The sequence below is a fragment of the Phasianus colchicus genome, chromosome 2, assembly GCF_987193195.1.
Source record: "Phasianus colchicus chromosome 2, bPhaCol1.hap1.1, whole genome shotgun sequence".
Taxonomy (NCBI): Eukaryota; Metazoa; Chordata; class Aves; order Galliformes; family Phasianidae; genus Phasianus; species Phasianus colchicus.
The window spans coordinates 34,148,831-34,162,189 of NC_143437.1; the positions used below are offsets into that span (position 1 = coordinate 34,148,831).

At 43.4% G+C, this 13,359-nt stretch overlaps 1 protein-coding gene across 4 annotated transcripts in view; it reads left to right on the forward strand.

Moving 5' to 3' along the window:
- The window catches only part of SMYD3 (SET and MYND domain containing 3), a 371,581-nt gene extending 359,003 nt beyond the window's left edge, over nt 1-12,578 (forward strand). For 2 of the 4 annotated variants that reach the window (XM_031592877.2, XM_090135324.1), the window contains exon 12: nt 983-12,578. In XM_031592877.2, coding sequence (XP_031448737.2) covers nt 983-1,084 — 102 coding nt within the window. In that variant the 3' untranslated portion in view covers nt 1,085-12,578. The remainder of the gene's footprint in view (nt 1-982) is intronic. The other 2 variants (XR_016464163.1, XR_016464164.1) reach the window with 2 other exon arrangements.
- The last annotated feature ends 781 nt before the right edge of the window (nt 12,579-13,359 follow it).

The following is a 13,359-nucleotide window of genomic DNA, read 5'->3' on the forward strand; positions in this document are numbered from 1 at the left end:
CTCTTCCATTATTTATATTTATAAAGCTCTTGTGTAGCCTAATACTTTATGCTCAACTATAATACACATAAGGGCCTACTGTTTACAGCATTTTCTTAACATGCTAAATTAGGGAAAACAAGCACTAAAAGCATTTCAGCAAATCTTTTCAGGGAATATAATTATGTCTTGAAAATATTTTGCAAAACATGAAGGGCTTTTTTATTTCTCCTAAAACAAAAATTCGCAAAAATTGAGGATTTCTGATTTTGTTTAACATTTCACAGGCATTTCTAAAGAAAGTGAACGTGAAGAATTTCCTTTGTTGTGTTTAACAGTGTTATATCATGTAGAAGTAAGGCATTGTGCTGCTCAGAAGTTAACTTTGTAGAGTTTTTTGCACACTGATTTGTTTTGACTGCTATTTCAACTTGTTCTTCCAACATTTTGCCACCTACCTCTTCTTCTAAAATAGTAGCTAAATGAAAACAAAAATAAGTGATGACAGAATTTCCATGTGCTTGCCCATCTCTAGAAGTTTGAAGTAGAATTTCATTTGTTCCTCCAAAGACTCTTTTTGTTTGAAGCTGTGCATCATTTCTCCATTTATAGTCTGAGCACTTAATTCCATTTGTTAAGCACAATTCATTTCTACTTATAGGACTTTGTGGCTACTAAATATCACATAAATATCACAGTCATTTTTGAAATAATGTATCAAAACCTTGAGAGCCATAGGTGATCAATCTTAAAATTGCCTTCATGCCTCAGTGCAAAAGCACCTTCTTCTGCTATGCTAAACATCCTTCTGTGCAATACATTAGCAAGGATTTAACATCTAAGAATAATGCGCCAGTACTTCCTTCTTTGTCAGAGACAAATTGTTATGAGTTTTGAGATACTTAAGATACTGTGCCATGCACTAAAGCCCCCACCTTGAGAGCTGGCACTTACATCCGTGCCCCGTGCCCTCTAACTTGTCCCCTTCTGTTCTCTTCTCCAGGCCTATGATATTATGAAAGTGACCCATGGGACAGATCACAGCCTGATGCAAGCCTTGATGGACTTAAAGGAACAGTGTGAGGCCATCATGAAAGTACACTGAATAAAACCCCAATCTGGAAAACAAGACATTCAAGGAGAAAGAATACGGAATTCTTCTTGTTACATTAGGAAACTTCCCAGTGGTTTTGGTATATTTTCATCAGGTCCTACTTTCTTTACAAAAATATTTAGTGTTTATTAGTTTTTCTCTATTATCTTCTGGATTGAGTTAAGGTTTGGAGGAATATGTGATGTTTTCAGAAAGTATTTAACTTCTACAAGTCAAAATGGTAGTGAGTAAGTCTTAATATTTGCTTTTAAGACATGCTGATAAAACTACAAACTTAAACATAAAGCAAGGATAAATTTAATTTGTTTCTATTTAATAACCAGAACCTTAAATCCAAACACCAGTGAAGGTAGGAAGAATTGAGAATCAAATCAGAATCTCAGTGATATAGGACACAACTTCCTGCTGAGCTTCTCACACATGCTTTCTAGGTATTGATTTCTGTATGTTTTCTGTTATCTCTGAATGATCACAAAGTCAAACCGTACGTCTTATGCTTGTTGACTAGAACACAGCTGTATGTTTTTTTCTACCAGACACCTAATTTAGATGGTAACACTTGATTATCCATTTACAACACATGATTTAATTGATAATAAATACTGAGAAACACATCCCATCCTCATTTGCAACAAAATGATATAATTTCATTGAGATGACTAGTCAATTGTTTGTGCTGGTGTATGCCAGCACTTCAAGATATAGTCATAAAAATAAGTAGAGAGATCATATTTTTCCCTTTGACTTCCCGTTAGATGTGGCTTCCAAAAGCCAGATCCACTGCGCTTTAAAAGATTCCCAATATTCTAAATTGCATCTTGAATTTTTAGAGGTGAATTTATATATGCAGTATGTGTCTGCATTCAATATACAATGAGGATGACTTGGTTTCTAGGGTGACTAGGTTGTGAAAGCATCCTTGTGTCACTGTGAAGTTCTTTTAGGGCTGAAGCCAAACCTTCTGCTAGTGCACAGAAGTGCTGCTTGCCTCTGAACCTCCATAATCTACAGAGTCAAATACCTAAAGAGAAGTGTGGCATCACATTTGCATCTCCATCGCAGACAGTTGCACTGAGCACGTGCTCAGGAAGCTCATGGTGTGGTTTGTAGACCTTTCTGAGCCTTCAGAGTTTGGTTTTACTGTGCCCACTTTCCCCAAATTGTACTTCAAATTCGAGAGTATAGGCACTGTAGTACACACTAAGTAGGATTTTCTTCTCAAGCAGGGAAGTGCTCACCCTAATTGCTGCTGAAGACTGGGGCTCAAGCATGTGAGCAGTCCAGCATACCAAACCAGGCTCGGATCAACCTGATCTAGCTGTGGATGTCCCTGTTTATTGCAGAGGAGTTGGATTAGATGACTTTTAACGGTCCCTTTCAACTCTAAGGATTCTATAATTCTATGGCACTGGTTAACTGTACTTCTAAGAAAATTCACTTCCATGTTTCTATCAGGCCAACTATATGTCTTTTTCCCTCTTTTCCACATCTCCTTTCTTCTCCCTCTCACCAAGCAGACATGACTTTGTGTTGAAGCTGTAAGACCTACAGAGATCCGTTGAACCAGGATATCAGCCCTGGGGAAGAGGAGCATTTCTTGGAAAGCATATGTGCTCCATTTGCCCACACTCATCTACAGGGGAGTTGCTGTTACCAGAGCTGCTGACTTCCACTTTTAACACAGAAACAAATGTTAACAAAAGCCAAATATTTATGAGGAACATTGAAACCTAGATAATTTAAGGCCCCTGAAAATATCGCTCCAGGTGTGTCTCTCCTCTCAACAATTTATTGCTGCTACTCCAGCCATGACTGTTATTTCATTAATCTGTAGTTGTTATAAAGTCAGGCTTTCTTCACACCAGTCACTTGACACCATTAATTATTATGAGACGGGAACACATTTAAAAAGAAAATGAACACTCTGGGCATAATTTACAGCCCCAGCACAAGAATGCCAACACTGAGGAAGATATCTCTTTTCAAGGCATTTGAATTTGTTCCAGTGTATGGAGTGTTCACTTGCCCGGTAGTAATATGCAAGCAATAACCTATGAAATGCAGTGCACTTCTGGAGTATGTAGCATGGCTTGAGGCCAGAGGCCAAGTCGTATCAGCCACTCAAGAAGTGCAATAATCCTGACAGAAATTCACTGCTTGGTTGGGTCTTCTTGCTATTATGAAAAGGAAATTGTCTGGGAGAGAGGTCAGACCTTTGCATTTATTGGGATTTCTGACAAAGCCATGGCATCACTGATGGACAATGAGGAAATGTGAGAGGTGCTCAGTCTTTTAGAGCTATTTTCTGGTTTTAAAAGGACACATTATATTTGAAATGTATGTCTTAGTGTAAAGATGATACCTGCGTTATCTTATAATTCTATATCTACTACTAAGACTTGTAAATGAAAAGAACTTCAGTGTGTGAGCTAAGATGGTGCATTGATTTATACAGCAGGAGATACCCACCAGCTCTTATGGATGCAGACACATCTGCAGCACTGCCTTTTGGTACAGGACACCACAATGGTGCAAGCACAGCAGCAGGAAAAGACAGGTACTAGGAGAGGGTCAGATTTACCTGGCATCGGATGAGAAAAGCTACAGAGCATCCTGAAGGTATGTGTACTACCATGAGTAGAGCTGTAGGGGACATATGCCCAGTCATAGAATCATAGAATGGCCTGAGTTGAAAAGGACCACAATGATCATCTGTTTTCAACCCCCTGCTATGTGCAGGATCCCAACCACCAGACCAGGCTGCCCAGAGCCACATCCAGCCTGGTCTTGAATGCCTCCAGGGATGGGGCATCCACAACCTCCTTGGGCAACCTGTTCCAGTGTGTCACCACCCTCTGTGTGAACAATTTCCTCCTGATATCTAACCTAAACCTCCTCTGTCTCAGTTTAAGACCATTCCCCTTGTCCTATCACTATCCACCCTCATAAACAGCCATTCCCCTTCCAGTTTATATGCTCCCTTCAAGTACTGGAAGGCCGCAATGAGGTCTAATCAATCAGCATTGCCCAAACAATGCAAGCTGCTTGGTTGGCCTTAGGCTGGTACAAGGCTCAGGATTTTGAGTCAGAGTCCTGTGAGCACTTCTTGCCTGCCTTGCTTCTCTGGGCTGCTCTGCAGAGATTCCTTAGTGCAGGGGTGTAACTAATGCTTCACTTTCATTATTGTTAACACAAAACTTTCATCTCTTTCAGCTTGGTCAAGGAAAGAATCAGGTGTTCTGGTTGGTTTCAGTCGATTATTGAGTGGTTTCATTTGGAGCCTCACATGTCCCAGCACTGCCACCAGGGCTGCTAGTGCTGTGGGGACATGTTGCTGGCAGGTTTTCTCTCACAGCTTCCCCACTCCAGCTTGTCTTCTGCAGAGAAGGCTGGCCTGTGACTGCAGGAAGATATTGAAAGTGCAGTAGAAAGCAAGTGTGCCAGGGATGAAGGCACGTTGGCTAAGCAAGCAGACGTGCTGGTTGTGCCACTTATGAGGATTTTTTTTCCTGATTCAGATATGAGCAGCAGCACCTAGCTGCCACATTTTGCAGAGAGACCCCATGCTGAACCAAGTAACAGCTGTCTTGCATCAATCATTCCAGCCTGGCTGCAGTGCTGTTGTTACATGAAGCTCTCCATTTTGTCCTGCCATCACTGATTGTGCGGTGCAAGGGATGGAAAGGCACCATCAGCTTTTCTCATTGCAATTACAGTTCCTCCAAACCCAAGCTGCAGCACACAGGGAGCATTCTGTGAACTGCCCATACCTAAGCGGTGTCTCTGCCACCTTGAGAGAGCAGTGCAAAAGCATCCCAAATGCTTTTGGGCATTTCAGACCAAACCCAAGTTAGAGAGCCTCTTTTCTCTTTCCTGTTGGCCTTTTCATTTCTTATTTTACAAGGTTAATCGTGCTGAAAATACATTTGAGATGAATGCTTTGCAAAGTGGTCCCTACAAGAACAACTGAGTGATTTTTTCTTGCCACAAGCATAATGAATACACGTTACCTGAAAATCTGCTGTCCTCTATTTCCCAGTCCTGTCATTCAGCACAGTGATTTCTGTTTTTCCCAATAATAGTGATGTGTAAACCATACCTATATGACCCCCATTAGTGTTTCATGGGGTGAGTTCAACATTTTTATTTGCTCTGCGCTTGTGATCAACATGGACAATCAATTCTAATTCCATCATTCTTTAGACTTTTGTAGGTTTTAATAAGGACCTTAGAGATTCCCTCCCCCTCCAAAAAGAATAACTCAGGCTCAGTAATTAGGCTTCATACAGTCACAGCTCACACAGAGGAACCTAACAAATTCTTTATTGCTCCCAGGAGACCAATTAACCTTCTTTTAAATATATCTCTATATAGCTGCAGACACACACACGCAGAGGAACATACATATACACAAGTTTTCCAGTAGTCTCAGATGCTGCAGTTCCTTGTTAACCAAATTCTGATGGGGCTTCCAGCAAGAAGCCAAGGCTGAAGCAACCTGCTCAAGTCCTTTAAACTCCAAAGATGCCAACACCTAAAGAAAAGCACAATATCTCCTGCCTCTGGAGGAAGAGGAAGGGGATAACCACATGACTATCATGCTTAATTTTCTCCTCCATCTCCTGAGCTTGGATAGGCAGCACACAGTGATCTCCTTCATTCACAGCTAAGGAGCCCGTTTCCCATCTGCATTTCAGATAAGGGCTGATAAGAATTTAGAAAAGAGCAATGCTTTCTGCCTCCACCCCTTCAATTCAGTAGCTCTGATTCCCTGTCCCCAGAGGCTGTAAATAGGAAGGTAGCAGTTTTACATAGCTCTTGGAGGAAAGCTTCTCTTTAAATCACAGGTGATTCCTCTTGACAATTCCACTTGACTTTCAGAGCAGAAGCCAGGAGGCAGTTATGGAGAAGGGTGTCTGATGAGAAAATTAGTAGAGCTCCACTCTTCCCCTCCCCCAGGGTCTTTGCTCTGCTCTTTCCTGTGCTTGCCTGTTGACATTTAATGAAGGTGTTTCTAATGAAGCTATTAGAGCGCTGTCTTCCTGCTGTAGGAGGGGTTAGGTGAGATGATGGAATAGGCTGAGGTCTGGCTTGTTCCTGCTTGGTGTTGTCCCTTGCGCTACTGCAGATTATCCCAGTAGTGCGTGCAAAGCACTTGCTGAGCAACAGAGCAGCCAAACAGAGGATGGAAGGGGCTTCTACAGTCATCACGTTGCATGAGGATGTACCAGTCTCTGTGATACTGAGAGGCAGCTGGCAGCCTGTGAGCTGAGCTCCTGGAGATATCAGGGACTAAAGGTGAGTGACCATGGACCATTGGGATTTGCCTTTGGTTTCTCTTTAGCAATCCAGTTTCTCTCATTTAGTTCCCTACATAGTCTTTTTTTCAAAATCACTTCCAGCTCTGGAAAAAATTCTTGTACCCACCTTAAACCCTACATAGAACTGTAATCAAGGTGCCCATTGCTGTGGAGTGATGCTCCTCATCATGCTGACAGGAATGCTGACTGAAGGTGATTCCCTATTACAAACTGGGAATGTTAATTTAACATCTGCAGTGGAAGGCACCAGTAAATACTGATGTTTTAAAAGGTCAATGTAATGCAGATATACAAATAATTATTTTCTCTTGCCAAGTGTTTTCAGTGGAGACTGTGACATAACTTGTAAAAAACAAACAAAAATCTGATTTTGTATTTTCTGCAAGTAGGTCTGTGCTGATTACTGACCTTTCTGGGTTTTGTTTATTTGTTATGGCAGCCTGTAGCGCAACAAGAAAATGTGTGAACTGGGAAAGGTACACTAAACTGTCAATAGAAGGCCTCTGCAAATCAAAAAGATGAGGAGTGCTGGTTCCAGGTCTAGGACAGGTCTAGGACAGGACTGCCTGCCAGCCACCAGACAAGGATACTGCCTTTATGGCTGGCAGATGGAAGATGGACCTGACCTGAATGTCTCTAGGGATGGGGTATCAACCACCTTTGTGGGCAACCTGTTCCTGTGCCTCAGAGCATTTATTGTAAAAAAACATCTTCCCTTATATTCAATCTAAATCTTCCCTCCTTTAGTTTGAAACCATTTTTCTTCTCCTGTCACAGCAGACTCTACTGAAGAGTCTGTCCCCTCCCTTCTTGTAGCCCCCTTTGGGTATTGAAAGGCTGCTATCAGTTCTTCCTGGAGCCTTCTCTTCTCCAGCCCCAGCTCTCTCAGCCTGTTCTTGTAGAAGAAATGCTCCTTTTCTTTTTTCATTTTTGTGACCCTCCTCTGGATGCACCCCAACAGGCCCACATCTCTCCAGTACTGAGGATGCCACATCTTGAACAATACTCCAGGAAAGGTCTCATGAATGCAGAGCAGAGGGGCAGGATCACCTCCCTCTACCTGCTGGCCATGCTTCTTTTGATGCAGCCCAGGGTATGGTTGACTTTGTGTGCTGCAAGGGCACGTTGCTGGCTCATGTCCAGCTTCCTGTCCACCATTACACCCAAGTTCTCTTTGGCAGGGCTGTGCTCCATCCTTGCATCCCCTAGCTTGTTCTGATAGCAGGAGTTGCCACAACGCGGGTGCAAGACTTGCACTTACTTAGATTTGTTGAACCACATGAGGTTCACCTGTGCCCACTGCTCAGTCAGCCTAATCTCTCTGAGTGGCATCCTGTCCCTCAGGTGTGTCAACAGCACCACTCAACTTGGTGTCATCCTAAAACTTAAGGGTGCACTTGATCCCACTGTCCATGTCATTGGTGATGTTAAAGATCACCAGTTCCAGTACTGATCCCTGAAGGATGCTGCTTGTTGCCATTCTCCATCCGGACACTGAGTCATTGATCTCCATTCTCTGGGTCTCTCATCCATTGAATGGTACACACATCAAATCCATATCTTTCCAATTTGGAGACAAGGGTGTATGAGGACCGTGTCAGAGGCCTTACTGAAGTCCAAATAGATGACATCAGTGTTTCTTCCCTTGTCCACTGACACAATAACACCATTGAACTTGTCCTGCATGTCAAAAAAAGGCTCTTTGCTAACAAGCTTCTGGCTAATGTTTGCAGAGCTGCAGAAACAGTGTAGGCTAAGGCCTCTGGTAGTATACAGACTTGGCTGAGCCTGGCCCACAGCTCAGACAAACCTTCAGCTGAGCAGTTATTTCACTTCAGCTACAGCCAGATGAGAAGCCAATGGGGTAAAAGAAGGGATTTTATTATTCCTCCTTGATGTGGTGCCTTCAGCTAACACGTTTCCTTACTTTTGGTAATGCAGTAACATACAAGACAGATTCAGAACATACTGTGTTTCCCATAGTCCAGAGGAAAGGTGCTCTGAGCCTTTCATATGATGCTGTACCCAGTGTTTTGGGAGCCACCTGGAACTTCCCACCTCTGTTTCTGCAAGAAACTGGTGCCTTGCTGACTGCGTGCTGCCTGACACGCAAACACTGACTGGAGCCAACAGCCCAGTAACCATTTTTGAGGTGACACAGAAATGTTTTGCTTGCTGCTCTGTTCTTGGCAAGTGTAGGAGAAAAAGGCAGAAGAAGACCACAGCAACTGTACTGGCTTTGCACCACAGCTGTTTCTCTGCACCCATGGCTCTGCAGTGCCATCTGCCATTAGGTTTGAATTCCACGTGCCATCTGCAACTCCTCTGAAAAACCTCAAGCACCCTGCCAAACTGAAATGGTGGGAACCCCAAATTGCTTTGGGCCTGCAGATGATCCCAGACACAGATTTGTTGGCAGGAGAAGGAGATGGCAAGTGATACTTATTCTTCCTCAGAAATCAGTCTCCATGTCCTGCTAGGCACCATAAACACACTCATCTCAAAGCAGCCATCCTGAGTGCCCCTGCCAGAGCAGCAGCTTGGGACCAGAAGGGATCCACAATCTCACCCTGGCCCTGGAAGAGATGCTTCCATCAGCTGGCAGCTCAGCTATGCCCCTGCCCACCCCTCATCCAACACTGGAGCCATCTGAATTTTCTTGTAGCAGAAGCTCATGCAGAAGGTAACCCTCTGCAACTGGGCCAGCTCCTCATAAACCTGTATGGCCTCACATCTGAGTAAAATCGGGATGTGGCCAGATTTGTGATTTCTTAGAAAAATCGATTTGTGGCTTGCCCATCTGAAACACTTTGGTTATTTTGGGTGAAGTTATGTTGGTGTGCTCTAAAAAAAAAATAAAAAAACAACAACAACAAAACCCCAACGCATCCTCTGCCTTGCCCAGGGAAGAATTTCTGGGGTCATGGAGGCAATTTGAAGCTCAAAGGTTTACAAGCCCAGTGAGATAAGGCAGTGTGATGGCCTCCACGATTTATGGTGAGAGCTTATGGTGAGATCAACATGGCTTAGTGCATGGGTCAATCTTACACAAAGTTCCTGTTTGAGCAGGGAAAAAGATAAATCAGTGAATCTTCATAGCTAGTTTTGACATTGCTTTTGGATGATTGAAGGTTGGTTTGTTTGTTTCTCCTCTGCTCTTAATCCCAGTGAATTTTCTGCTCTCAGTGTGATGAGATGAATTCCAAAATGAGATAATATCCCTACTGCAGGCCATTGGCAGTGCAGTGCCATGGGGTGTCTGAGGCTTTTGCAGAACCCAGCCTTCAGGAAGAGGCTGCCATGCTTTGTCTGGAACAGGCTGACTAGAGAAGTGGTGGCTACCCTGTCCCTGGAGACATTCAAGGTCAGGTTGAACCAGGGTCTGAGCAATCTGATCTAGCTGTAGGTGTCCCTACTTATTACAGGCAAGTTGGACTAGACGGCCTTTTAAGTTCCCTTCCAACTCAAATGATTTTTTGGCTAATGTCACATGGGAAACCTGCTTCTTGGACCAGTGTGTGTTGCAAAAATGTGGAAAAAAAGTTGGATAACAAACTTGTAACAACACGTACAAGCAAGGTAGGAACTGTTCAGAAGGGCAATAAATAAATATTTCACAGAATGAATCAGTCCTAGTACAGTAGTTGCACTGCTGCAGTATTACTGTAGCACTAACTGCAGTCTTAGGAGAGAGTAGAGGTGAGAAGCCCTCTTGCTAAGCTGGGTTTTTATTTATTACACATATTTGTTCCTGCTCTGCAGATCACTTGATGCCACTGCAATGCTAATTGTCATATAAAAAGACTAGAACTGGTGCTTCCATTGTTCCAGCCTGATCAGCAGAAAGAGTCCAATGACTGTGAAGTGCAGGCTTAGATGCTTTCCAGAAGCTTTTCTGTGGATTTCACAGCATCTTAGTGGCTTTATATATAACCTTCAGAAATATTCTCCAAGCCTTTGGAAACTCATGGCAGGCAGGAGTCCAAACTATTGCCCCCTGGGGCAGCACAAGTCACTAACTGCAGGGTGAGAAGATGAACTGTTATTTTTCAATTATTTGCCTAAATGCGTTGCCTTCCATTGTCCTTGGAAATTAGGAGAGAATGAAGTTTACAGTGTTTTGTTTGGCTCCTGAGGTGAAACTTGCTGGGCATTGTGGGGTTGCCATCACATACAGTTTAGGAGCAGACAGTTTGCTCTTTAATAAAAACAGGGCTGTGAATCTTCTGCAGCTGCTCCCACTCTCCACAGTTTATCCCTGGGCACCCAGCTAAGAGACAGGAGTGACTTAGTGCTCTAGTTTCAAGCAAGCAGCAGGGAAGCTAGCAAAGCAGCATGCTGGGTGGGTGGCACAAAGCTGCTGAAGGCAGCGGTGTGAAGGAGCACAGCCATGAGCAGCCTGGCTTCTGCACTTATGCTTTCATTCTCTGCATTATTGTAACTGCAATGAGGAATTCATCTTTTAAAAAACTGAATATAGAGAAATGTTGCTTTCCTCCCCATTACCTTGGTTTGCAGTCATTCAGAGAATGAAGTGGGGCAGGGATGAGACAAGGACATTTCCTGGTCCCTTTAAAACGCATGACAAAGGACCTCCATATTTGGAGGTGTGAGACTTTCTCTCCACAGCAAGCTCGGGAGTCCCACACACCAACACCCACACGTCCTGCTGTACTTGGGCAGCTAGGAGCTAGAAATGGGAATATGGATGTGTGCCAAATGCACACAGCTGTATTCTTTGGGTTGCCAGTTGGCTGGCATGGAATCTGCAATCTAATGCAAAGCAGGGATGCCAAACCCATGCAGTAACGTTCCATGAAAGAGGCACCCGTAAACATGTATGAAGATGAATGCAAATCTTTTCCCTTGGCAAGCATCCATTGGGGACTGACTATTTTTGGCCATTTAGGGCTGTACCAATGTTGCCATTTGCCAGAGTTGCTCCTGAAGGGAAAGCAGGCAGGACCTCCATGCTACTTACACCGTTTTTTTTGTGTGTTTTGGTCTTTGGGCTCTGTAGAGCATTTGCCTGGTCATGCCCAGCATAGCGTTGCTCAGTTAAATAGCAGATGTCAGCCTCCAAAACTGCCAAATTGGCAACTGTCATGAATGCTAACAGATATCATAAAACATGAAATCCACTCACAGATGGTCTTGTTCTAGAGGAGATAAGCATTAATTTCGTGTTCATACGAGAATCAGTGAGATTAATTTTTTCCCTTCCAATCTCAGTGGCTTAAAGACGGTCAGTATTACCAACCAAAATGAGGTGAGATTCCATGGCCCTGCTGCATTACAGGCCAGTGTGAGAGAGGAACCAGCTATAGTTTCTGGTTCTTCTCACCCTGGTTTTCCAGGAGTGAGGAAGCTTGCTCAGGACCACCATCAGGAGACAGCCCTGTCAGGTTTCCTTGCTAAACCCTCTTCTGCTTTTATCTTCAGACTGGAAAGTTGTTGGCTTCAAAGACTTGGTCGTGGCTGAGATGTTAGTTTACAAGAGGTACCAACCATTTCAACAATGCCTCATTAGGGCACTGTGTTTTGTCAGGTATGTGCCTCTGCTCTTGTTCCATGTCCCAAATCTTTCCTGACAGTCTTGCTTCAGACCAGAGCTGTGTAGCAACAAGCTCTCCAAGGCTTCAGCATTGGCTAGCAATGAATTGATTTTCTTTTCAGTTTGTATAGAGATCACCATCAGTTCTCTTAGACAAAGTCTAGGACTTGTGCTAACCCATTTTTCTCTGGTTTTGTCACTGTAAGGCATGTTGGGCTCTTTAATACTGATGTGGCTGCATGATAACAATGCAGCAATGAAGATAAATTACCTCAAAAATAGGCAATAAGCCTTTTAGCTCTTTAGAGCAAATCAAAGCTACTCTGAACAGCCCACAGATGAAAGAATGGCTGTTTATCTTCATTTACAGCTATCGTGGAGAGGCACCAGTGTGTAAATTCGTTGGCCGAGGGGCAACAGCTGAAGTTGTACTAGAGTCATAGCGTTTGCAACTAAGAGAGGAGAAACCCCCTCCTCCCCTCTGCCAACCCATGTTGTAATGTGCCAGGCATTGTGTCTGTGGCCACCTCGAGGTTTTTAGTTAAGAAGTGGCAGTCACTGTAGGTGATGACATCCCCTGCCACTGAGGCTGCAATCTCTGTCACTGAGCTGATATAGTGCTAACTTGTCCCTCCTAGCACAGAGCATATGAGGGAATCATCTGTCAGCATTTGACAAGTCTTAAAGGAGATGTTTAGTTGCTTCCTTTTTTCTCCTCCCCACAAGAAGTATGACTTCTTGTTTCCTTCCAATGTGAAGAGGAGAATTTTCTTATTGGAACTCACCCAATGGTTAACAGGCATTTTAGGTTTGCCCATTCACGTCTTGTCTTGCAAGTGAGGCGCTCTTGATTATCAGTAGGGAGTACCATATACAAGGCAAGCACCTTACTGGAAGCTCAGGGAAGGGCTGAACCTGAATGTACTATTGTCCCTCTGAGGGAGTAACATGTCTGAAGTAACAGACACAAACTCCTTATTACATTCACCTTGTATAATATACCTGCATGGCAGCCAAGGGAAATCTGACACAGATGTGAGAGTGGGTAAATAATTATAAACACATTTTTATAATTTTTTTATCTCAATTTTGTTTCCTTGCTCACAGATAATGGTTGAGCAATGCCTGCTAATATGAGGAAGCACATATCCACAACCACCTTATATACAAAGATAACTGGTTCAGGCCTGCTGACTGTTTTCTTTTTGTTTCCAGACAGCAGCAGGGGAGAAGTTAATGGTGCTATGCTTGGTTGCAGTGTTTCTGTCATTGCTATCATACTCTGCAATTCCTCATTGTTATTTTCTGGCAAATCTGCTTCTCAGCAATACTTGTTTGGTAGAACCCCTTTGGGTATTTCAGCTTCAAGTTTGATCTAATTCAATCTTACT